This window comes from Leptosomus discolor, chromosome 10 (assembly GCF_034619465.1).
Source record: "Leptosomus discolor isolate bLepDis1 chromosome 10, bLepDis1.hap2, whole genome shotgun sequence".
NCBI lineage: Eukaryota > Metazoa > Chordata > Aves > Leptosomiformes > Leptosomidae > Leptosomus > Leptosomus discolor.
This window is the reverse complement of record NC_141400.1, coordinates 9,325,087-9,349,934: the sequence shown is the minus strand read 5'-3', so window position 1 is coordinate 9,349,934 and position 24,848 is coordinate 9,325,087. Positions and strand designations below refer to the sequence as shown.

General features: G+C 45.4%; 1 protein-coding gene across 1 annotated transcript in view; it reads left to right on the top strand.

Moving 5' to 3' along the window:
• Nucleotides 1-238: 238 nt before the first annotated feature.
• Nucleotides 239-24,848, top strand: part of HTR4 (5-hydroxytryptamine receptor 4) — a 74,053-nt gene continuing 49,443 nt past the window's right edge. Inside the window, exons 1-5 of the mRNA XM_086470827.1 lie at nucleotides 239-369; nucleotides 444-569; nucleotides 1,558-1,758; nucleotides 16,090-16,243; nucleotides 18,161-18,729. Of these exons, the coding sequence (XP_086326953.1) occupies nucleotides 239-369; nucleotides 444-569; nucleotides 1,558-1,758; nucleotides 16,090-16,243; nucleotides 18,161-18,729 (1,181 nt within the window). The remainder of the gene's footprint in view (nucleotides 370-443; nucleotides 570-1,557; nucleotides 1,759-16,089; nucleotides 16,244-18,160; nucleotides 18,730-24,848) is intronic.

The window sequence follows — 24,848 nt, the reverse complement described above, 5'->3', positions numbered from 1 at the left end:
AGGCTCTGAATTGGAAGAGACTTTCAGAAATCAGACACAGTTCACTCCAGCTGTCGGAAATGGGCTCCTGCACCGTACGTGTTGCCTGACCTGCCACTGGGAAACCTGGGCGGCCGCAGGCGTTGCGCGTGTCCTCCGCCTGTAGCCTTTCTGCTGATGAACACAAGCCTCCCAGCTTTCCCCGTAAACGTGAAATGCTGATGAACACAAGCCTCCCAGCTTTCCCCGTAAACGTGAAATGCTCTTTGTTAATGGTCTTGGTGGGAAGGCTGCCTCGCTGCGACAGGTGTGCGGGGATGCTGCTCCTGCACTCGCCGAAATGAACACCCATGCCTGGCACCTCAGCGCTGCCCCGGTGATCCCCACCTGGTGCCACTGCAGCTTCTTCTCTTTTTTTTTTTTTTTTTTTTTTTTTTTTTTTTTCTCTCCTGTGTGCTCCCCAGTTCGAGTGAGGGCTTCGGCGTAGCGGAGAAGATTGTGCTGCTCACCTTCATCTCCGCCGTTATACTGATGGCCATCCTGGGGAACCTGTTGGTGATGGTGGCCGTCTGCCGGGACAGGCAGCTCAGGTGAGTCCACCCAGCTGGCCACCGCCTGCCCTTCTGTGAGGAGACACGGGGAAAAATCCCCACCTAAAAGTTCCTGTGCCTGCAGCTGAAGGCCTAACCTTCTGCTACGAAGGGTGTCTCTGGTCATGCATTGCAGTGTGGGGATGTCAGACTCCCACACTGGTCTCAGTGCATCCCCGCTCAGATTTACACCGTGGCAGTGGGATCGTTTTAGTAGCCATCCTCTACGTTTTTAGCACTCTCGGTGTAAAAACCCCAGATAATTCAGTGAAGACCAGATAAGCAGCAGTTCCTTGGTGAGGCAGGTTGGCCTCTACCCCTTTTCCATCTCAAATTTCCTTATGAGCCCATCAGAAAACCCACGCAGATTAAGGTCCTGTTGCAGTTGTGCTGCACTGCCACAGCTTGGTGAATGCTGCCAGTGGTTTGAGGGGGTCACAGGCAAACCCCCTGTCTTAAGGCTTGCTGCTACCCCTGGGAGTTGTCAGACCAGCCTCAGGAGCAGAGTGAGGTATTCAACAGCCTCTATTCATATTCTGCGTGGGATTTTTAATGGATTTAATTCTATTTTATTGTTATGATTTAAAAAGTACTCTTCAAGTTAAAATTACAGCTTCAGTGTAGATTCTTCTCAGTGCTTTCTGGAAGGATTTTCTCAATTTGCAAGTTAAAATAAAATCCCCCTCTTCCACCCCACACTCTCCAATGCAAGCTATGAGGCTGAGCCACACATGCAGAGGCCTGTGAGCATCTATCTGCTGCTTCTGTGTGAGCAGAAAGATGCGTTTGTGCAGGGAACACAGTGGATACTTAGCTGTAATAACGAGGAACAAGCTAGGGATGACCATATAAAGTGACAAGTACATTAGAGAGGACCTTTTAGTGTGATGGAGCAGACTAGACCCAAACCCAAGCTGAAATCTCTGTCCACATGTAGAGGATGCTGCACTGAAACTGTTCCACCCTAATTTTGTGATCTGTCTTGCAGGAAAATCAAGACCAATTATTTCATTGTTTCCCTTGCTTTCGCGGACCTACTGGTATCAGTGCTGGTGATGCCATTTGGAGCCATTGAGTTGGTTCAGGACAACTGGATCTATGGAGAGATGTTCTGCCTGGTCCGAACGTCCCTCGATGTCCTGCTCACTACAGCGTCTATCCTGCACCTGTGCTGCATCTCACTGGACAGGTATGAACAGAAGAGCACAGAGCATAATTTAGTTGCTTTATGTTTCTTCAGTGTTGTTGCTCATCAGCAGTGGTCAAAGGGCAAATATGAACCTGCTGGGAACTGTAGAGCAGCGAGTCTCTGTCAGTGGCTGATTTTGGAGAGCCCTCTGCATCCTTATCAGTGTAGAAAAACTTTGAAAGGAATGAGATTTATATCGATAGAACAAGCCAGGCTCTCAGCTGCTTTGCTGGACAGCTTTGTTTGCATTACTGATCAGACATGGCACAGTTTCTTCTTTAAAGTAAAGAAAGACACCTTAAGGTGTATCCAGAGACCTGCAGCTGTCACAGACGGAGGTGCACAGTTGTTTTAGCGGGGACGTTGCTCTCCACTGCAATGTCGGGTGTTGCTCACTGCCAGGGGCTGCAGGGGAGGCTTGGCTGGTGAGTGGCTTGATGTGTTGTGCTGAGCCTTCTCTTCCCAGGGACTGAAACACTAAATTATCTGCCTTTCTCTCTCTTGTCAAAAACGTATTTGACATATCTTTCAAGTGCTATCAGAACTGTTCTTCCTGCTGCTAGCAGCCATACAGTCAGATGAAAACCAGTATTACTAAATGATACATTTTGGCATATGTTACTAGATTATACGGAGAAAGAGCAAAAAGAGCAAGCTGCCCTATATTTTATGGGATGTTTTTCTAAGGCGTCTGTTCGCACATCTCCACTAGTGACTGCTAACAAGGAGGTAAATAAAGCTGGTGAAAAGTGTGCATAGGCTTTGTGGAAGATCCTAAAAACTTTCTCTTTTTTTCACACTTTTCTTGCAAAATTAAAATGAAGCCAAAATCCTAAATAGTTTATGGCAAACAATTCTGGCTATTCTAATAAGCAGTATTTAGAGCTTTCATCCAAGTTCTGTGCAGAGATTTCAATACTTTAAAAAATACTATTACTTAGTATGGCCAAAGTAACCATAATCGTTCTTGTCATCATGACAATTGATATTTAAATAACATCTTTCATCCAAAGAGTCTGTACCCAGCCAGACTTCAGAAGATACTTCACTAACTTCTCCATTGATGGCCAGCACTTCTTTTTTGTGGGAGAGAGGGGCACCAGCACATACAGTATTGTGTCCAGAGAGGCGCTGATGTGTAATAGGTACGGCATGTTTCCTTATCTGGAAGTTTAGATGGCTGGAACACAAATAGGAAGCTCATTATCTTAAAAAAGTTGACAACTTTGAGCCAATTACCAGTAAAGCAGGTGTTAGGCACTATGCTTTGGATGTGGCCTTGTTTTATAAAATGTTGGGCTTTGATTCTGCAGGCTCTTAATTAAACATGGGGATTGTGTAGAGAAGGGGACAGGAGACGAAAATATTGTTTTCCCCCTCCCCTTCACCCCCTGATCTCTAACACCTGCAGGGGATGGGGAACCCCCGTGTAGGGTGCACGGAAGGGAAACTCTCCCTTTTCTCCTGCCTGTGCCACCCTTTGTCATGTCATGAGCTCTTGCTCCTGCTGTCTGTCCCCATCGGTCACCATGCTCCTGGGGCAGCCTCCCTGGGGGTGGTGAAGGGGTTGGGGGCATCCTTGGGACTATGGCTTTTGAAACGCATGGCTCAGTTAATTTTTTAGGGATACAGATCAGAGATCACAGTTTTGTACAGGAAGATTTTCTTTATATAAACAGACCTGAGACAGAGTTTGCAAACAGCCAACTCAGTAGAAGGAACTGGAAATGGAAAAAACAAACAAACACCTAAAACGAGATGGATTAGATTATTCTGTACTAAATGAGACATTCAGAGCAGAGTCTGAGCACCTGGAGAAGCATACAGCTCTGCTCTTCCTTCTGTGCTCTTTTATTTTCTGGCTCTGGGAGTCTTGAATTTTCTCTGCCAGATGCAGAACTGCCATGGCAAAGGGTGAGCATCGCTGCCTACAGTAACACACAGATGGTTCCCCTTGCTGTGGACAGAGGGAAAAGGGGAGCTGAGTCTGGGGACCCCCACTCCGTCCCCCCCATCCCAAGCCAATGCTTTAATCACTAGAATACTGCACAGAGGAGGAGAACGACTGTCTTGAAAGAAAGCGGTAGTTGTAGCCGTGTTTTGGAAGAGATTAATTCTCTAAGCTTGTTCCATGTGTGTTTTGAGAAGGTTTTGGGAAGGTGCAGCATCCCCTGCACTGGGGTCTGAGGGGGACGGGCAGTGCACTTGAATTAATCCCGTATCAGCACCACTCTATTTATGTGACCTGGCCTTCTGTGATGAAATTATCCCACTTTTAAAGATTTCTGCTTCCTGAGTGTGTAATTGAACCTGTTGCTTGTCCAGAAACATTTTCCCTATTTCTTCAGGATTAGAAAGATTCTTTAAAGTAGAAGGACATACAGACACACACACACACTGGGTAAAAGGAAAAACCCAACATCCACCAATCTTGGTGCTAAACTGATTGAAAAAAAAAGTGTGTGTGGCTCTGAATTTGAAGGAGCTGGAGATCATCTTAAGTATTACAGCAACAAAATTTTTGTCAGAAAATGCCTCTAAACCTCTTCCTCATGAATGCACTGACAGAGAGAAATCCCCTGGTATTTGCCATCCCTCCAGTATTGGCCATGTTAGAGTAAACAGCAGTCAAATTGCTTGAAAAGAAGCCGAGGGTGAATTCATTACTGAGTGCTGGGTGTGCTGAAAACCTCTGCAAGTTCAGGGGTGAGGGAGTAGAGTTGCACTGTCTGGGATACAGAAACACAGGCGCAATTTTTGACAGCTGACAAACCTGAAATTTTGTTTCAGGGAATTATTTCAGGGTGCACAAATGCTCTTTCTCTTTCACATGTGATTACCATACCTGTGCTGTTCTTTGCTCTCAGGTAGAGCAAGGGGAAGAGAAAAGGTTCTCCAAGCTGGTGGCTGGACGCAGCCTGACATGGATATTTATCGCAGCCTTTATCGTTTGCTTGACGCTTTCATGCTCAAGAATGGCACCTCTGCAGACTGGCTGCAGAGCTGATCTAAATTCTAGGTAATTCTCTGGTACTGCGTTTTTCTTGTTTCTCTTCTCAAAATGGCTTTATTGGGCGCTTGTTAGAGCAATGACCACCACACACAATACCATGAGCAGAGCCCTAACACCACCCCCAAGATAGGCTGCTCCTCTCCAAAGGCACTTGAATTTGCCATACAAACTTTTATTTGCTGTCTAATCTCTGCAGGGCTTATATAGCTCTCCTAGCTATTCTGTGTTGCTGTAGAAGTTCATCTTGGATGCTGTTTTGAATCCATGGTTAATAATTTGCAGCTTTGTCTCTGTCACGAAAAAAGCCAGGATTTCATCTAAGACATTTCAAAAGTTATATTTCTTCTCCCAGTACAAGAAAGCACAATTATGTCTGTGTTTGCTGACAGTGAGTGTTAGCTGAAAGAGAAAGCCCAAGATCTCTCTGTCTCATGTGAAGAGGAGAATCCCAAGTCGACTGCATGGCTTTTGTCACCTTCTGTTTGATCAGATACCTCGGTATGAATCTGATTGAGTCCTAAGACTAGGGGCTTCTGGGTTCTCCCAGGACCAAATGTCAAGTTTAGACTACCCACCATGGGGCTTGAGACAGACCAAGGTGCCTCCTGTAGTGCTGGACTAGCTCTCCTGAACTGCTGTAAATGAAAATATTATGGAGGTGGGTCAGTCCCTGGTCATCTTCCTCTCTTAAAGCTGTATTTCTTCTTCTGATTGATTGACTGACTGATTAACATGATTTTCAAAAGACAACTTAGTAGCACACCAGTAGAGTACTGTCGTACTGTTGCTGAAGTTGTTTAACATCCACCTGGACATCGTTCTTGAGCACAGAAACAGTCCTAACCTGCCTGGGAGTTTCTGTGCTAATTCATGAGCTCTTTCATGCCCCAAACAGTCTATTAAAAAGACTTTCTTTCTTCCTGAATTACCACTGTATATGTTATTTTGCATTTCTGCAGTGCCTGCTCTGCACTGGCAAGGTCTGGCAGCCTGATTAGGCAAGTCAGAAAACGTGTTGTATGAAAGAATTGCTTTCCACGACACAAGCAGCAGACCCTGATGCCTGCAGATCCAAAACCTGGTACTCCTTACCTAGCAACACTGTCAGAGCTAAACATTAACAAAGACCAAGGACATTGATTTTTTTTCCTATTGGGCCTGTTTAATAAACCATTTTCTGATTGAAATGAAACATGAGGTCTTTCCCTCCATCTCTCAGAGGAGGCATTTGGGTGGAAAAAGACAGGGAGAATGCAGACATTTTGATTTTGGCCCTTACCACATCCCTAAGGATGTACCATTGTCTCTTCCTTGCTGCACTGAGGGGGATGTTACGCTTGTGCCATGTCATGCTGCCGGTCACCTGGAGCTAGTGACAATCCCACTTCACTCCTGTGTCCTTTTCGCAGAGACTAATTCGCTTTTGCTGCCATGAATTTGGCTGCTATTCCAAACCTCCTCAGCAAGCAGGACAACAGGGATTTTCACCACAGCTTGGGTGGACTGGTGGATACAGAACAATAGATCCCTTTTCAATACCAGAAGAAGGCTAAACCCCACCATTTAAATCTGCCTTTTTCTCCTTCTCTACGTGTCAGCCCCTTGCTGTGACTGTCCTGGGGGAATCACTTCAAGATGTGTTCTGGTCTGTGATCATCCTGAGAAGGGCAAGGAGAAAATTTCAAGCTCGTTTCATGTCAGTGCTAAAGATGAAAAGTGAAAATACCCATGCTTCAGTTACATTTGAATAGACATGAGTACAAAAATTTTCTAAATTCCATCTATTTCTTGAGCACCTTGCCTATTTTTAAAATCCTTTTCCTTTTGCAGACTGAACTCAAAAAGTTGTGCTGTTCCTGGTGCATATTAGTGAAAATGTGGGTACCTGACAGCATGGTCTAATAGTGATTAATGACTTGATAGAGTAACCGTCCTCTAACCCAAATGAGCAGTGCACCCAACACGTGCTGTTCACAGCTAGGATTTAACAGGCTAGCAAAATCTACTAATTTCCATCTGCTGCGCCAAATTTTCCTTTTGGGACTTGGACTACAGGCTTTCAAAGCATATCTGTCCCTTGTCCTGTGCAAACATTAGCTGAGATTTGAAAAGACTTCCAGACAGTTTAATTTTTCCAGTATTCTGCGGTCATCTCCAAGCAGCTTTCAGGTCAGCTCAAAATACTCACTCTGATGTGAGGAAGAACAACATGTCTTTCTTTTCCTCTCTTGCCTACAAAGTCTCAGACCTAGGTTTTAAAGGTTGACAACAGAAAGCTGAATTTCTGTGATAATGTTTGGTTGTTTTGGGGTTGGTTTTTTTCCACAGTGAGAACTGACTCCCAAGTAGTGTTAAGAGGACAGAATAGATGAGGAAATAGTGGTGGATGGCCCTGAGAAGATCAGAGCAGGTAGATGAATCCCTGGATTTTCTGTGGAGGGGAGGATGACTCAGCCCATCCTCGACCTGTTCTCCATCACCACTGCTTCACCTGTCCTGGCAGCTGGGTTGGAGGAGCACTGACAGCACTGCTTCCTTCACAATCTTTTACTTAATTTTTGCTAGCTGTTGCCCTAGTGTTCATGCAGACTTTATAGGAGTATGCTGCTTCTAGCTGGTGTTTATTCTGTGATCCATATATTTCCTGCTTACTGTTTTACTTCAGGGCATACAACTATGGTTTTTTTTAAAGAAAACTGGGTGGTTAATCTAATCCCCAGGACTCGGTTTGGAAAGTCATTCTCTTCAACATTTTCAGAAAGTGTTGCTTGAAAAGACTTTTATCTGATAATATCTTGTATCTATTTCCATTAGCACCTCTGAAAAAGGAAAAAAAAAAAAAAAGGCATAAAGGCATTCAGGCTTTAATTCTTAAAGGCATTTGAGAAAATCTGGGGAAATCACCACAGGATAAATTGATCTTACTGGTCAGACACAGAGAGCAAAGTACTGAAGAGGCTTAGAGAAACCCTCAGTCTCATCTGAAAAAGTGGTTTTCCAAGGTATCAGAGGTATCTTAAGGCTCTTTGAATCCCAATTTTGCTGTCACTGGGTTATGCTTTTTCATCATCTCTTTGGTATTCTAATATAAAAGAAAGATTTAGCCCTGAATTATTTATTCATTGCAATTTTTATGCATACATATCCATTCTTTGTGCCTATGCAATAAAAATAATCACGCTGCTTATAAGTAGACCAAAAAAGCTATGATAGAGTCTCCAAATACAGTTAACATGTCGGGAAAGGCAATTTTCTTCTCCAATATTTGCAGTGCGATTTGTAATACAATTACTTTTCAAGGTCTTGGGGAAAAAAAAAAAAAACAACAGAGAAACAAGCAGGTCCTAAATGTCTGTATTCTTGGGCTTAGATGCACATCTAGCACCTCTGCTCTTCATGCACCAAAGTATCCTGCACCCTCTCTCTGCTTCCTTCAGCTCTCCTGACTGTGTCCCAGCCCATGAAGCTTTCCTACAAGTCTGTGTCTCTGCTGGGCACGGGGTGCACTGTTAGCCTGCCATGTTCGAAACATTTGCAGATTTGCTATGTAACATGCAACAGAACAGACCTAACTGTGTGTTTGTATATTCAACGCTAATCTTACTGTAATTCAAACATACCACATAATCACTGCTAAATAAAGGCTAAGGCAAAGCAGATGTATCCAAAGAGTGTTGGAGCATCAGAGTGACAGATGCTCATTGCACCATTTACAAACATTAATTAACATTAACGTACTGTTCAGACATCAAATTAGCACAGTCCCTTGAGAGACATGATGTTTTCGAAATTCCCAAACCCCGGTGCTCCGCAGTGGCAGTCTGTCTGGAGAAGAAGCCCTCTCCCTGCATGGGATGGGAGGGTGTGCAGGTGGGACAGCCCATGCAGGGGACACGGGAGAGGTGAGGTTTGGGTGGTTGCTGGCTCTGCCTGCCTTGTCTGCTGCCTCCTGTTTCCAGTGCTGCATCAAATCACTCTCCGTGCTCGTTTCTTTTGCATGGTGTTACGGCCAATGCAGCCGAGGCACAGGGGCATCCACTGGCTCGCCGAAGGATGCCTGGGCCGTGGTGGGGCTTGAGATCAGGAGTATGATGTCTTTCTCAAGGACGGGGAGAAGGCAGCTGTGCCCAGAGGTGCTCTGCAAAACATCTGCTGGCTGGCCAGGGGCAGAGGGAGGTTATTAGTGGGGAGACTTACTAGGTTTTAAATAGCTATCAGTAAGTAATGATTAGGCAGTCGGCAATCTGATTATATGACACAAATTCCAGCTATAGTTTTGAACCAGGCCATAAATCCCCCGTGTCCTTTTCAGCTGAAAAGCATCGGATCTCGTACAGCTCCCAGGTGCTTAGGTGGAGGAACAGAGAGGCAGCACGAGAAGGCGCTGAGCCAGGGCAAACGGAGACCGCCCACAAGGGCTGCGGGACACGACACGTAGCTGCGGAGTTATCCCTGTCGGCACTCAGCTCGGCAAGAAAACTTGCACGGGATTTGCAGAATTCACGTCCGAGAGCATGAAGAAAAATAACGGAGCAGATGGCCATGTCACAGCCTGAGGGATGCACTGTCCTTTATTAATCTTTACAAACCCTCTAGAAATACGGTGATGTATTTTGCCACTGTTGCTGCCAGTAACCTTCCACACACACTGACCCACATGGGGACCATGAAGGAGTCCTCTCTCTCTGTTTGGCAGCATACGTTTGTTTGTATTACTAGCTAAATTTATCCAGTTCCAATTAACTGTTCTCTTTAGCATTTTTCTCAGTGTAATTATTGCAACACCAGCAGGCCGTTGTTTTTCTAATAAGAATTTAATTTTGTTAGATATAATCATTATAGGACTTTTTTTTTCCTGGACCAGCAGTGCATAACTTTGTTTCATTTGGCACAGTTAGAGACCATAGCTTATTTGCTCAGTGGGAAAAAGGAAAAGAGAAAGAGCCGTTCTCTCCAAAAAAATTTAAAAATCTGGTTATGCAGAGGCCAGAATCTGGTTTCACTAGGATATCAGCAAAGCCAGTAGCGCTGTTTTAATTTCACACAGGCAAAAAAAAAAATTGACATTCTAGCTCCTTAGACTTCGTCGCTTAGTCAGGGTTTAGCTGAAGCCTCTGGCCCAGTCTGGGTTCACTGAGAGAGAGGAGGAGTGTGCAAAAGCACACTCAGATTTGGGTTTTGTGGAATGTGCCAGAGTAGAGCTCCAAAAAGACAAAGAGGATTTTCCAAACCACCCAAATCCTTATATATAACTTGTGTCCTGCGAGGAGAAGCTAAATGACCCTGACACCTGCAGGAGTTTTCCATCAGTGCAGTTCAGTGTCTTTTCAGTGTCTTCAGCATCTGAGCTGGCTGCCTGGGGAGGCAGCCCCCAGGAGCCCCTGGGCCAGGCTCAGCATCCTCCCGGCTGACGGATTAAGAGCAGAGGCCCCTGTGGTGGCAGCTAGTGGAGTCTGGCTGTCTCCTGTTGCTGTTCTTTGGCCTCTCTTTCTTTAGGAACTCACAAACAAATCATTCCCACTTTGGTGTTTAAGACATGGTTCAGCAGGCACATACAGGCACAGTGCCTGTATAGGCAGGGTTGTCGCACCCTTGCTCTGGGAGAGAGCTAATAGCACCCACAGTTTTCCCACCCGCTTCTCTTCTTTTTTCTAGATTGTTTAAGGGGTGTAAAAAATGATTCAGTATGAGTATTCAGTAAATTTTCCTTGGCTCATTTTGGCTAAAGTGATGATAAAACATATGGTATGTATATAATTTTATACATGCACATGACACCAAATGGTTTTAAATGTGGGCCACCCACAGAACCAGTCTGTTTAGTAAAGGTGGGTGTGTATTTGTCTGTCTGGGATATCTAAGGAGCTTCTTGCAGGGTAGTGTCTACATACCCGCAACTCAAACAAAATTGTATTGCAAACCAGGGAGATACACTTTAATTTTTCTCCAAGGGCAAGGAATTATCTAATGCAGCTAAGTAATTCTATTTCTGTAATGCCCAGAAGGCAAGGAAAGAGCAGGGATGTGGTTAGAGCATCACTGATTCAGAGGCAGGAGCTGAGGACTCCAGGACTGGAGATTTGTCCAGGGCAGCTTTCCCACTGCCATGGGCTTCAGGAGATGCTTGGATGTCCAGGCTGGTGGGTGGCCAGATGTGCTGGCTGCTCTCTCACTGCCTGCTCCTCTTTAACCACAGAAACCGGTGTATGTTAATGTTATTGGCCCAGCTGGTTGTCTAGGTTCTTGGACCTTTGATTTCAGTCTTGACCACAGCTCCTGGTCACAAATGGAGTCTCCTATTGGTGCTCGGTGAGTATGCAGACAGTCACTACCACAAATAGCTGTCCTTGCCATGGACCACAGCTAAGTTATGCTGCTGTCAGAGCTAGGTCACCAGTGTGTTGATATGCAATACTGTTCCTTAGTCTCAGTCTTTCCTTTCTTGTCTGTGAGAACCTAGAAGCTATAAACTTGTACACTTAAAGGTTGATGTGCTTTTCGAGATTTTTTTTTTATTTTTTTTTTTTTTTACTGGAGGAAAGGCAGGGTATAATACAAGGAGTGTGCATACATGTGTGTGCACATATGTGTAGGATTTTGCATACAGGCAAAGTGGCAACAACAAACACCCATGCTTTACAACACTTACATTTCCGTGAAAGCCTTGGGCCAGCACAGCAGATTCAACATTCAGTTGTACAAGGCAAGAATATAACTGAAGTTCATTTTCTGCCTATTTTCTCTTTGGCTTCACAGCTTTCCTCTTATCTGCCATCTCCTGTCTTCACATATACACAAGTTTCACATTTGGCAAGCTGTCCGTGATCCTGCTACTAAGGAATGTGATATTATGTCTTCTCTACCCAAAGTGCTGAAGGCTGTTAGGTACAAATGTGTTGCTGATGTACAGTTCATCAGGCATTTACGTCTGCTTTCTGGTTTTACGTGTAGCACTGACTGTAAGGAGGAGCTTGCCGGCAGGCAAAGCGCCAGTCCAGTTGGGGAAAGGGTAAAACATTTTGCTCTTACAGCTCGTGGGCACTGTGTGCGAGTGACTGTGGCAGCTCCTGCTGGTGATGCATCTGGGGATATGGAGGAGATTGCCCCACAGACTGGGACAATGAGTCACTGAAACTTGAGCTTTTTTTATAGCTTTTGCGAACATAATAGAGGTGCACCTGCATCCCCTCGGAGATGCTGGGATAGTGTTTTTAACACATGAGGTCCACTTTGGGAACTGATCCGAAACAGAGACTGGCCACTGCACTGTTTCATGGAGCCACCAAGTGACACTGGGCAAGTCACAAATCCTCGGTAGCCAAATATATCTCAGTGGCCATAAGAGCCATAAATAAGGCTCTAGGAGGTACGGACTTCTTCTTTTGAGCCATCTGTAAAATGTTAGCACTTGATTCATGCATGTAGCAAATGTCTGATATGGGAAAGGAAAAGTGTTACAATAGCCTTAGCTTTATGGAGCTACTTGGAAGATCTACAGCTCCAGGAGGGGATTCTTGTATTTCCCCTTCAATGAAGAATGTCATAACAGAGGCAGAGGAGAGAATGTGTTTTGCATCATCTACTCTGCTGTAGCTAACAGGGAAGTTAACATTTTCAAGGAACTGCAGAAACATAGGTCTTGACTGATAATAGTAAGAATTAATATTTAATTAAACTTGGACATCGTATTAATCATGTGTATGTATGAACACTTTATATTCATCCATCACACTGTCATACCAGTACATAATAGATATTCTTTATGAGCACAGGAAAACAGCTTTAGCTTGAAAGGAAGCAGAAATATAGAATAAGAAAATGTCTTCATTTCAGCTTGTGACTAAAACTATTGATAATCTTAGAGATATAATTACTTTTTTCTCAGTGAATAAATAGCTGCTTAAATGCCCAAACCATCACATACATCAAATCACCAGCTACTGCAAAAATTGGTGTGACTTAAACGACTTCTGTTAGCATAAAAAGATTTCTATTATCTGACTCTCGGGGCCATTGAATGGAAATCCTGCTGAGCTGTGGACTGTTGCTTCTCTGCCTCCCTCACCATCAGCAGAATTGTCACCCACACTCCGATTGCGGAACCTTGTTACCAATAATGGTGTAGGGCAGGAGGAACCCAGCTCGACTTTCTGAACACAAGGGAAGTCACAGTAGCAGCAGTTAGCAAAAAAAAAAAATAAAAAAAATATATATAATCTTTTGACATCTAAGTGGAGGAAAATTGCTGCTGAATCACTGGGAGGGAAGAAATATGAGAGCTTAAGATGTCATTTTTACAGGCATAATTTTTACTCTAATGGCCTTTAATAGCAAACTATTACTAGCGTAATGCTGTCAGCTGCAGCAGAGAGAGAAGTAAAGAACTGTAATAAACTGCTTGGAAGAATTGTTTTCCCGCTGTAGTTAATTAGCAATGCATCGTGGTTTTCCTCTGCTGTTTGCTTATTCAACATGTGAAATGGTGTGTCTTGGCTGTTCTTTCCAATTTATTTATTGAATTTCTTCTTTTGCCCTTTCTGCAAAGTCTCTTGCAGTAACTTGCTGTCAGGCATGTCACGGGAATCCTTTGATGTCCAGCACTGGGTAGCACTTTCCAGTAGGTGTCTCTCAGATAAGTAAACAATTAAATATGCCAGAGATACCTCCCTTGTGTTTAGAGTCAGAATAACAGTTGCACGTAATGCCAAGAGAAGCACCATCTGTCCTAATAAGCAGTCAAAAACGTTGCCGAAAATACCTGTTTGAATTCAAAGATCAGTTTGTTTCCTGGGGGAAGGAAAGCTGGAGAGCAGGGGGAAATCCAAATGCAGTAAGCTCTAGCAACACAGGACAAGGTTACACAAACACATTGTGGCTGTCATGAGGAGGGTAGTTATCCTAGGAACAAAGGAAGTATTTGTTCTGTCCTCTGAAATAATTAAGATAGTGAAATCTGACCACGATGGTCCTTATTGTTTGGTAGACTCAGGAAAATGTAGGTTGGAAAGGACCTCTGGAGGTCGTTGATCCAGCTCTCCTCTCAAAACAGGGCCGAACTCAAACTTACATAAAGCTATCTTCCCTTAATTAGATTACTCAGGGCCTTACCCAGTTGAGTTTTGCATGTCTTCGAGTCTGGATACCCTTGCTTGTTCAACTCATGATCCAATGAAGGCAAGCTCCAAAAGTATGTAAATCCTGTCCTCTAAATTATTCAGTTTCTCCTTGTCCCTCGTGGGAAGGATGTGAGGGCCACATTAGTGGGTGCAGGAATCAGACCCACTGACTGCCGTGGCTGTTAGCATGAGCTCCACGAGAGGAACATTTCACCCAATGCTCTAGAAGAACAGTTACTGTCAAATATAACATTTTTTTGAAAGTGGAACTTTTCAGAGGAACAGGCTAATTTTCATGCACACATGAAACCAGAAGAGAATGTAGAAATGATCAAACTGAAATAGTTGAATGCTTGTTTCAACATTTTTCCCCTGTGACATTTTGAATCTTGTTTCAGAGAGACTTTTAAGAAATGTTTTCTTTTGACACTTTGATATTATTTCAACCCTTTGTGTGGAATATATAATCTGATATTATCAAAATAAAGCAATTCAGTTGACTCCACATGACTTTTAAAAAGAAAGTCTTAAAAAAAATGGGAAATTCTTAGATTTTTGTGTCTGTTTAGCACAAAACTTTTGGTTCCCACTCAAATCTTGATGAAATAAATTGCGCACCTCAAGGACATCTCTCTAATGTATACACATAAGCTATGTGCATTCACCTATGCCTTATTTTAATGTGCTGCTAACACTTAGAAATTCTCACAGGCTTCTCCTCAGGTTAGTTTTTCAGCTTTAGTGTCTGTTTGCTAATTTAATGTCTCTAATTCATGACTCTGCTGACCTCATAAAATTGACTTTTATAGGCGTTCAGCAGGGAGGCTCTCTCTATGTACACATTGCACCTTGATGTTGAGGCTCGACTCAAAAAAATCTCTGACAGAGATTATTCATTCCCTTTATAAACAGTTATTGAAACTGTGGCCGCTCGTTCGATGCAGTGATCCTATCCTATGGGGCACCATATTGCATCATTTCTGTGCTTACCAAGTCTGGAAACTACATCTACCAGATGATCATTGTTAATTCACTAAGAAAATGTATTCATCAGGCACATAGCTGAATCATATATTTCATTATTTAGAAAACCTGAGAATTTATGGGCCCATCTTGTGCCTCTGGACCCCAGTTCTCTGCTCAGCTGTGGGGACATCAGTACCAGCCTGTTTCTGCACAGTGTGCTGAAATGCAAAAATCTAAACATCTAAAATATTTAATTTGGAACCTGAGTCAGACTGTCAGGACAGGACCACCAAAAATCTGCAGTAGGCTGATATGGTTGCTGATCTGCTATGCTTATGGGTATATATTAATTTCAGGGCAATGAGATTTCCAGTTTTATGTTTGATACACCTTGCTGATGTAGAGATCAGCTAGCAGGTGGGTAGCACAGGAACCAAACAAATGGAAGAGTTGATTCCTTATCTCTTTGAGAAGACATTTCTAGTTCATAGCTAGTTGTTCTTTTAAGAGCAGGGACCTGTTGTACTATGAATATGTTGGACGGATCAGGAGGAGAAAGGAGAGCATAGGGCACGTCCCCTTGACAGTGAAAAGAATAGAAGCCCTGTGCAGACATTTGCCCTGTCCTTACGGGAGAAGGTTAAAGCCCAGCCAGACAAGAGGCTGATTCCTGGGAGGTAGAAAGGGAGCTTGGTTACAGAAAAATACACTTCATTTTGCTTACATTTTCACAGCTTTGAAACACTTTGTTAATTTGCAATAACAGCTTTTGCAGTCTTGTCAAAATAAATGTCCACTGCAGTTTGGAAAACCCCGATTTACTCAGTTATGGCTAAATGCAAGGAAGGGGTACTCATTCATCGTGGTAAGGAGGGTGCAGACAGCTTTGTGACTAAGTGCAGAGGGAGAGGAGGGCTGAATATGAAGTCACTCCCTTGCTCTGCGACCTCAGACAAACCACAGCGTTAATCTGTGCCTTATTTTCCCGAGCTGGGAAACAGAAAATACTGGCTTTCCCCTGCAAGGCACTATGAAACCATATTTACTCATGCTGTGAAAATATCCTGAGCTCCTTGTGTGAGAGGCAGTCAATGGAAATAGGCTGTAGACTAATCTTTTTTTCTCTGTTTTGAAAGGCAGGAGAAACAAGCTGGAGAAAATGCTTTACAGTTTTATTTTTAGAAGACTTGTAAGTCTCCTTTGATGACAGTTGTTCTCTTGCTTTTCTCCTTGCAGGTACTATGCTATCTGCTGCCAGCCTCTGGTTTACAGGAACAAGATGACTCCATTGCGCATTGCTGTAATGCTTGGAGGGTGCTGGGTAATCCCAACATTTATTTCTTTCCTCCCTATCATGCAAGGCTGGAATAGCATTGGCATCATTGATCTGGTGAGTAGCTAAGGAGGTACACCAACCTGGTATCAAACATATTCAGTGCTGTATATTCTTCTTTAAAAAGCAATATTCAGAGAAAAGGTGGCAAGAGAGGCTGGAGGAGAAACTTCTTGTTATCAATTCAAAGGGGCTGTTGAATTTCTGGAGGCTGTTCTTTAAGGGGGTTTGAAATGACGCTGTCCTGGAAGGACTGACGCAAAGACAGTGGTGGCTCTTGGAGAGGTTTTTACTGATGTCTACTGATCAGTTCAGTGAGTAGTCCTTTGAAAACACACCAAGCCCCAACTGGCTCCTGACGGACACCTCAGGAGGCCTCGGTTCTCCCAGCCTCTGCAGCTCTCGGGAAGTGCTGGCCACTGCCAGCTTAGCCCGAGGGTCCCTTCTTGCTGTGCCAGCAGTGTTTGGAGAGCCAAGAAACCCAGACTTCCCCAGAAGGGATGATCCTTTGGGCCAGTCCCATCGATATCCCCTGTCTTGGTGTGAGACTTGAAGGGGAGGAGGAGGTGAAGTTCCCCTGTGCATTTCAGCAGGAGTCAGTTTTCCCCACTGCAGCCTGGCTTCACTTGCAGGATCCTGTCTACAGGGGAAGGAGTTAAGAGCTGCAAATCTGCTATCCTTCCAATGTAGAGATGCAGGAATTAAAATGGCAAACCGTGAAAACACCTTATTTAGAAGAACTTGTTTAAAGAGATGTGGCATCTTCTATGCCAAGTCTCAGTCAAGGAGCTATGAATACTTTCTGACTCATGGAGAATAACAGGTGCAAGCTGACAAGCCTCTAGACAAGGCGATAAAGCCAAAATTGCTTCCAGACAAGCACCTTTAGGACCTGCAGCTGGTAGAAAAGGGGAGGTGCATTTTGTTTATTTGACAAACCATGTCAAGCTTCTGATTTCTTCCGCTAATTTCTTGCCCCCACCTTTTCAGAAAAGTCTCAACACCCAGCTGTCTGTACCAGATTTTCTAAACACCAGTGTGAGCCTTGCCCTTCCCTGTAACTTGCTGGCGTTCACCATGCGGATTTCAGTAGCTGCGGGCTGAGAGGCAGTGCAGGGTTCAAACACTACCTAGTGAAAATGCTTCATAGTTTATTTCAGAGGTGAATTTCCTTACATGGCCAATTAAATAATTTTGATATTACAGAACAGGAGCCAGGATTATTCTCTTCCTGGAATAAACACCAGAAATTATGGGCCTGAGGGACCTGCAGTGGCATTGTTTTATAGCAAGAATAGCCTCAGAGAAATCCTGTCTCTGCTCTGCTCCCAATCTCACATGCAAGACCTCTTTCTTTCTTTGCTTCTTTGTTTCCATCACACATTATTGACCGGATCTCAGCCTAGAAACTCAACCTGCAGACTTCTCCTGCCTGGGCTGCTGCCCACAGTCCCTGTGCCTGGGAAGCTCAGGGTCAGCCCCATCCTGGAGCTGCCCCCTACATGCTGCAGTGTGGTCCCTTCCCTGTCCATCTGGTCCTTCTCTAATACCCGTGTGGGACTTGGCTGGGTGAAACTTGTGCATCCTTGGTGTAAAACCATGCCCTGATGAACAGAGCAGTGAGCACTGAAAAAACCCATGGTGCAAAGTGAAGTTATTCCTGTTCGCTGTGTCTGAACTGGGGAGTTAGGCTGATTGTCACTGGCCAGGTTGAGGCGTGCTGTAGGATGCCAGGGCTGCAATGTGCGCTGGTCCTGCAAACCTGGGGACCAGCAGGGCTGGAGAGCCCATGGTGTGAGCACAGGCAGGAGAGGCAGCAGTGGGTAAGGCAGGTACCGCAGATCAGAGAGGGGAAGGAGGAGAGAGAATTGGAAAGCAATGGTGAGGTGTCCTGGCAAACAGACTGCTGGTATTGAAGGACCAGTGCTGAACTTCTTTCCTTCTTTGTCCTTGTCCTTCCTCCGCCTGCCCCAGATTCAGCAAAGGCAGTTCAATAAGGCTTCCAATTCCACCTACTGCATATTCATGGTGAACAAGCCATACGCCATTACCTGCTCCGTGGTGGCCTTCTACATTCCCTTCCTTCTGATGGTACTGGCCTACTACCGCATCTACGTCACGGCCAGGGAACACGCCCGCCAGATCCGGGTGCTGCAGCGTGCAGGGGCCCCCACCGACGGCCGGCAGCACCACCCGGACCAGCACAGTACACACCGCATGAAGACTGAGACCAAAGCTGCCAAGACCCTGTGCATCATCATGGGGTGCTTCTGCCTGTGCTGGGCCCCCTTCTTTATCACAAACATAGTGGACCCTTTCATAAACTACACGGTGCCGGGAAAGCTGTGGACGGCTTTCCTGTGGCTGGGCTACATCAATTCAGGGTTGAACCCTTTCCTCTACGCCTTCCTGAACAAGTCTTTCAGACGTGCCTTCCTCATCATCCTGTGCTGTGGTGATGAGCGATACCGAAGGCCTTCCATCTTGGGGCAGACGGTCCCCTGTTCCACCACCACAATAAATGGATCGACTCATGTACTAAGGTGAGTGTTTCGTGGGTGCTGCAAAATGCCTGGAGTCACTAGAAAGAGTACTTCTCTAGAGTTTCTGCAAAGGATTGGTTTCACTTTGCCTTTGATATATCCAATGGGTTAACTGTTTAAAAAAAGGAGGGGAAAGAGAAGCATCCAGAAATCTTTAGGGTGCTCAAAAAACCTGGGTTTGTAGATAACAGATCAGTGTTGGCATGCGCAGTTTCTCTAGAGGTGTGTTGAGGAAAGATTTGAGAGAACACAGAAGCCGTCTATGCATTTTGGTAAGCCCTGCTGTATCGTTTGATGGGAACAACTTGACCCCACAGGGAGCACCTTGAAGGGTGGCTGTCTACTCCATCTTTTCTAGCAAAGGGATCATGACCCCCATTGGCCCTTCTCAGGTTGTGCCTTTGTAGCCCCACCAGCCACTGCTGCATCTTCTGAACTGCAAAGGCAAAGGATGAACTCCACCAAATGTCCTGACCCTGCTGGGGCACTTCAGTGGCTCTCTGGGAGAAGGGACACTTGCCATTGTGTTTCAGCAGCTCAGAAAATGCTGGGGTGTCTGCCATTTAGTGTAAGCCTGCCCCTGTGCAAAGCAGCAGCACCCAGCTCTGCAGGAGCCCTGGGAGCTGAGCATGCCTCACAGGGGTGCAGGACATAGTCCTGGTGGGCAGCAGTTTGGGGTCCCAATGATTTTGAACGCCACATTTCACACACCCCACCCTTCACTGAGTACCACAGTGTGTTCATTGCAAGAGAGAGTGTGTGGGCTGTGCACTGTGGGGATACAGAGGGGTTCGGAGGGGTCTGTGGTATAAGGCACCCTCTGCTGTCTTTTCACCAAGTGGAGGGGTGGGAGGCAGAGCACGGGAGGAAGGCAGGGAAGAACAATTATCTCCTGTAATATCAGAACAAACTGCAATCGTGGGAAAAAACAAGGTATTTCTATGCAGCGGTCTAGAGAAGGTTTGGTTCTTTTGGTAGATGGATTCATGGCTGTTCACATGCAGATGAGGACTGGGTAACCACATTTGTGTTCAGACCTGAACCCATCTGGAGACTGAATCAAACACTGAGCACTTCCCAGCTGAGTCTGATTTGCTGGTTTGCCCCAGGCTCCCTTCTGCAGTGATCTCTGAAGTTTTGGAAGGAGTCCTGAGTGTTATAATGGATGAGAGACAGCCCTCAAGCTTTTTAAGGCACGAAGGACATTACAATGGATTTATCTTCTGCTAATTAAAAACTGTTTGGGGGCTATGGTCCCAGAGCCCTCTGTCTGTGATGGATGCATGCCACACTCAGCCTGTATTTCTATCAAAATGAGCCATGCTCCCAGGGACAAGCCAGATATTCCTCTGCTGCGGTTAGGAGGACTGAGAGAGCAGCCCTTGTTGCGTGCAGCGTGCCATGCCACAGCATATGAGCCAGTATCTCTGGCTGGGGAGCTGCAGGGGTGAATGCTGGAAAGGCATCCCTGTGCAGGGAGAAAGGGAGGGAGGGCTCGTTCCTGTCCCTGGTTAACGAGGGTGGCTCTGTGCTCTCACCATGGGGCCAGGCCGGTGGCCTAAACACAAAGAAAGAGTGGCATCTATTTTGGCTAGTAAGCACAGCAACAGGATACCTTTTGTTAAGTATACAAGGCAGAGAGACAACAGGGAGTCTCTCTTAGGTGTGGGTTTGAGATGTGGAGGGCAGGGAGCACGGCAGCCCAGAAGGTGAATTGCTTCAGTCCATGCTGACGTTTGACTTCCAAGTGTTGCAGAAGGCAATGCCAGTGCCTCCTCATGTCTCGCTGCTTTTGCACTAAGTTATCTTGCTGTGAGACCTCATCATCCTGCTGGTGCCCTGTGGGAGAGGCAGGCTCAGGCCAGTACTGCCCTGGGGATGCTGGGCAGTGGAGACGGGCTCCTGAGAGAGTGAGCAGCCAGGGAGGCTCTGCACACCTCCAGGAGGCCTGAGCTGCTGGGGGTTTCCTTCGTTCTGTGCTGAGTGTCCCTGAGCTGACAAACATTTTGAGACTCTTTTTAAACATGTCAATGTCTCTGCAATGGCCAAAGCAAATGTGAAGGGTTACCTTCCTTCCAAAGCTAGGAGTGGCCACGGTCTTGGCCATCCTGGCCAACTGGGGAGGCTCTGGTGGGCTGTAGTAAATGGTGGATCCCACCATGGAGCTGAGATCAGGCTTTCCTCATTTCCAGCTTCTCCCTCCCACTATACTGCTCTGCTCCCACATACAAGTTACCCATAGAAATATATAACAATCCTGTCAATCTGGATGTGACAACCGTTGCAAAAGGCCTCATACGAACCAAAACTGCACAAAGGCATCTTGTCCACTTCTAGCTTTTGTGAGTACTTTTATGGGTAAGAGCAGGTTGCCTCCCTTCAACATGGTACAACTGCAAGTCAGATTATCTTCTGCCTTTCCATATCACTCCAGCTCTGCAGAAGGCACTCGCTTCCCACTGCTGCATCCCCTCCTCCCTCTGCGTGCCGGAGGGATGTGGCTCTGCACGTCAGCACTTCAGAGAGCAATTATTTTCTGTTTTCCTCAGCTTTGTAACTGATGAGAAAAGTGTGACTGATTTCCCTGGTGCAGATTATGGACTGATGATAGAGGCGTGAGGATTAAAGGAAAACAGACTAACTGTAGTCTTTGAACAGTTAACCTCACTTGAGGAATTTGTGTTTCTTCAGTGCCTCTCTCTTAAATGCAAAAAAGGTTGGACTGAGCGTGAATAGTAGAGAAGTTCAGTGAGCCAGGTTCTCTCAAGATATAACATACATTTGCTTTACTAGCATGGAAATACAAGGGTTTTGTGCCCAGCAGCTGAAATATTGAAACCTTCCTGTATGGGTTGGCTTCATACCAACACGACTGAGAAGCTGCGTAGAGGCTGGACTTGGTTCACATGCTGCTTTTCCAACGTTGAAGTTGTTTCTTCCCAACCAAGAGCTTCTGCAGATGGGGAAGTTGTGCAAGTGGGATTTTACAACTGCTTTTTGTACTGTGGCAGGGAGAGCAGTGAAGAGAAGGGCAGATCTTGTGCTAAATCTAGGGCAGAGTTCCTCCCCCAAAACCCACAGAGTATTGCAATTTTGTATTAAGCTGATGTGGGTCGTTTAGCCTCAAAGGGAGTCAGGAGTGGTTGACAGTCGGTCTGGAATTTCTCACTCCTCTCCACTTCCAATCTTGAGAAGATCTGAACTTTCCTTCAGCTCTACCTGTCCAAACCGTTCTGTCCTTGCTCACAACCATCTCACCGGTGCATCTGCAAGTGCAAGATTATGTTTGTCACTGTTAAAATTCAGGCTCTTGCTCTTGGGTGCGTTTGACCTGTGAGAGTGCCTTCCAGGGAGAGAAGGCATTTCTTCTTTTTTTCTTCTGATAACTTTAGTGTCAAAATGGTCTGACAGTCCCATTTTCGGAATTTTCACATTTATATTAGGAACGGGGAAAAAAAGAAGAAGGAGGAGCAGAGTGCAGTAAAACACGGCAGCGAGAAGAGGCAGGCCCACTCGCTGCACACAGACTGAGGGACCTCTTTGGAGACAGTTCTCATTCTTTCTTTTTTTTAAATTTATTTTTCAAGTGCTCGGTAAAGACTGTGGTGCTCTGGGTGACCCAGGCAGGAAGAGACTTTACAGCGCACCTGGGGCCAGACACAACCCTGGTGGCGATGGGGCAAGGGAGCACAGTGGCTCAACCATGGTATGAGGGTGACTGCAGCTTCTTAATCCCCTGGCAACTGCCCCACTTTATCCCTAAATTATGTACCAGAAGATGGGGAAAGGATTTCCTGTCACCCATTTTGTTCTTGAACTCTCCATTAGCTGGTGTGAGAGACACCCATTCCTTGGGCAGGGTAAGATGTAGTGCAAAACGTGTTTTGAAGATGTCATGAACAGCCAGGAGATAGGATTTGGTTAGAGCTGGGTCTATATGTACGATGGGAAAGAGTATTAGAACTAAATATTCAGCTTTGAAAGAAAATTTTGATTTGCCTCTTTTCCAGGTTTGTTTTCTGCAAATGTAGGAATTGCCAGAATCCCTTTTTTACCACTGGATATTCACTTATTTAAATTCTGATGTGTACCACCAACTGCAAAATTCAAGCAGGGGACATGCAAATGGTGAACTGAAATCTGCAGGTGTGGCTACAATCCAAAATTCATGCCCTGGTCATTTTTCAATGGCTGAGATTGCCACTCACATGTCATATACAAAGGTTTGTTTCTCTGGCTGCAACACAAATGGTGTAATTCATTATAAATATTTGCAATTCATAGTTCTAATAACCTATGGTTTGGAATATCATTCATTGAAAGAACTTAGGAATCATTGTGAATGAGTGGATAGGAGAATTTACAATGAGGACTCTAACATATGGCAAAAATTAGTGCAATAATTAACTGAAATAGGCATTTCTGGATGGCTGTAGCATGTGTTTAGGAGTTCTGTGCACCACGAGACTGAAAGCAAAATGCCATAATAACCTGAAAAATGCTATCTTCCCTTTTAAACATATTGCTTGCATATATTTTGTCATGCATAGATATCTATTCAACACAAAACAACAAACTCAGGCCTTCGTGAATCATAGAACTCTCGTAATGCTCAAGTGGATGGGAACCCAGATCAGCATTGCATGAATTCTTGGACAAAACAAGTTCTGAAATTTTGCCACAGCAAAGAAGATGACTTTGGGTAAAATATGTTTGAGCAATGATCAGAGTAGACAAATTCTGGAACATTTGGGTCAAGGAGGTCACTTTGGTGTATTCCCCGTTTCCTCTCAGAAGTGCACTGTTCAGCACAGTGCAGTGAACTAGTCTTTTCAGGGAAAGCTACAGTGAGTGGTTTATTTACTCATTTTCCATTGTAGAGAGGTCTTCTCAGACAGGGCTGATGCCAATTTTATTTCTCCAAAGTAAAACACAACCTGATTTTCCTTTTAGAGGAGCCAAGAGAAACAAAGTGAAAAAAAAAAGCAGCATGCACCTTGGGGGCTGGAAATTCATTGTCTTCGTAAATATAAAATTAAATAAATAACCCAATCAGGCCACACTTATGTCAGCAATCTGAAGGTGCACAAAATGCTGAGGGAAGTGTGCAGTAAATCATTGCGTGTAGCCAGTGCTCAACACCAAAGCACTGCTGTGGAGTCTTATTGATCCCTATAGGGAACATGAGTAATTGTGCCAGTAAATCTCCTGAACTGCAGCGAGCCCCAGTGCTTCCTTGCTGCTGTTGGAACAGGCAACACAGCAACTCGGGTCTCCAGTTTTCAGAAGTTTAGCAACTCCATGGCTTACAGATCTGTTGGAATAACAATAAATCCACCCTGGCTGTAGGGAAGAGAAGGTCAGAGCTGCCGTGGAGCAAAGGAATAAGTGATGTGTGCCTATCAGCGATGCTTCCCCAACGGCAGGGCACAGGGGTGGTCCTGCCCCATGGCTCAGTGCCCTCCACATCCCTCCCACACAGCTGCCCCAGCGCTGAGCTGGAAGCCCCTCCTGGCACCTGCATACTGTGAAATGCCTGCTGTAGTTTGAGGGGCGTTGCGGCTCCGGCGATGCCTGCACAGTGAGGGGAGCTCCGTGGGTGCCTTGCGCACCCACTGCCCCTGCTTCGTCAGCCAGACTCCCCTGTGCAAGGCTTTGACATGTGGGATTGGCAGGAGGGTCGGGGCTTGAGGGTGAGTTTGCACCGGGGTTTAGCTTTGTCTTGCCACTTTTAGTCCATAAAGGCAAGGGTAGGAGCTCTTCCTTTCTCCCTGCCTTTTCCTGGCCAGGAGCACAGGAGCCTTTGGGCTAGAGACCACTACGTACAGGCAGGATGGATGGGCTGGTGGCATTGCATTGCTTTGTGCAGCTCTAAAACAGTGAGTAAGTTAAAGAGACTTTTCCCCCTTTGTTTACTTTTCACAAGGTAGCTTTTCACAAAGATGAGCAGCCATCCTGAAACCCTTCTGGCTTTGCAAGGCTGCCAGCTCAGACCCCTATCTCCCCTTGCTCCTGGGATGTCCCTGACACCCCAACATGGAGGACACCCCTGCCTGAGCGGCAGCCTGGGTGCTGCCTGCAGCAAATAGCCAGCAGGATGCCCAGATGCCCAGTGCTGT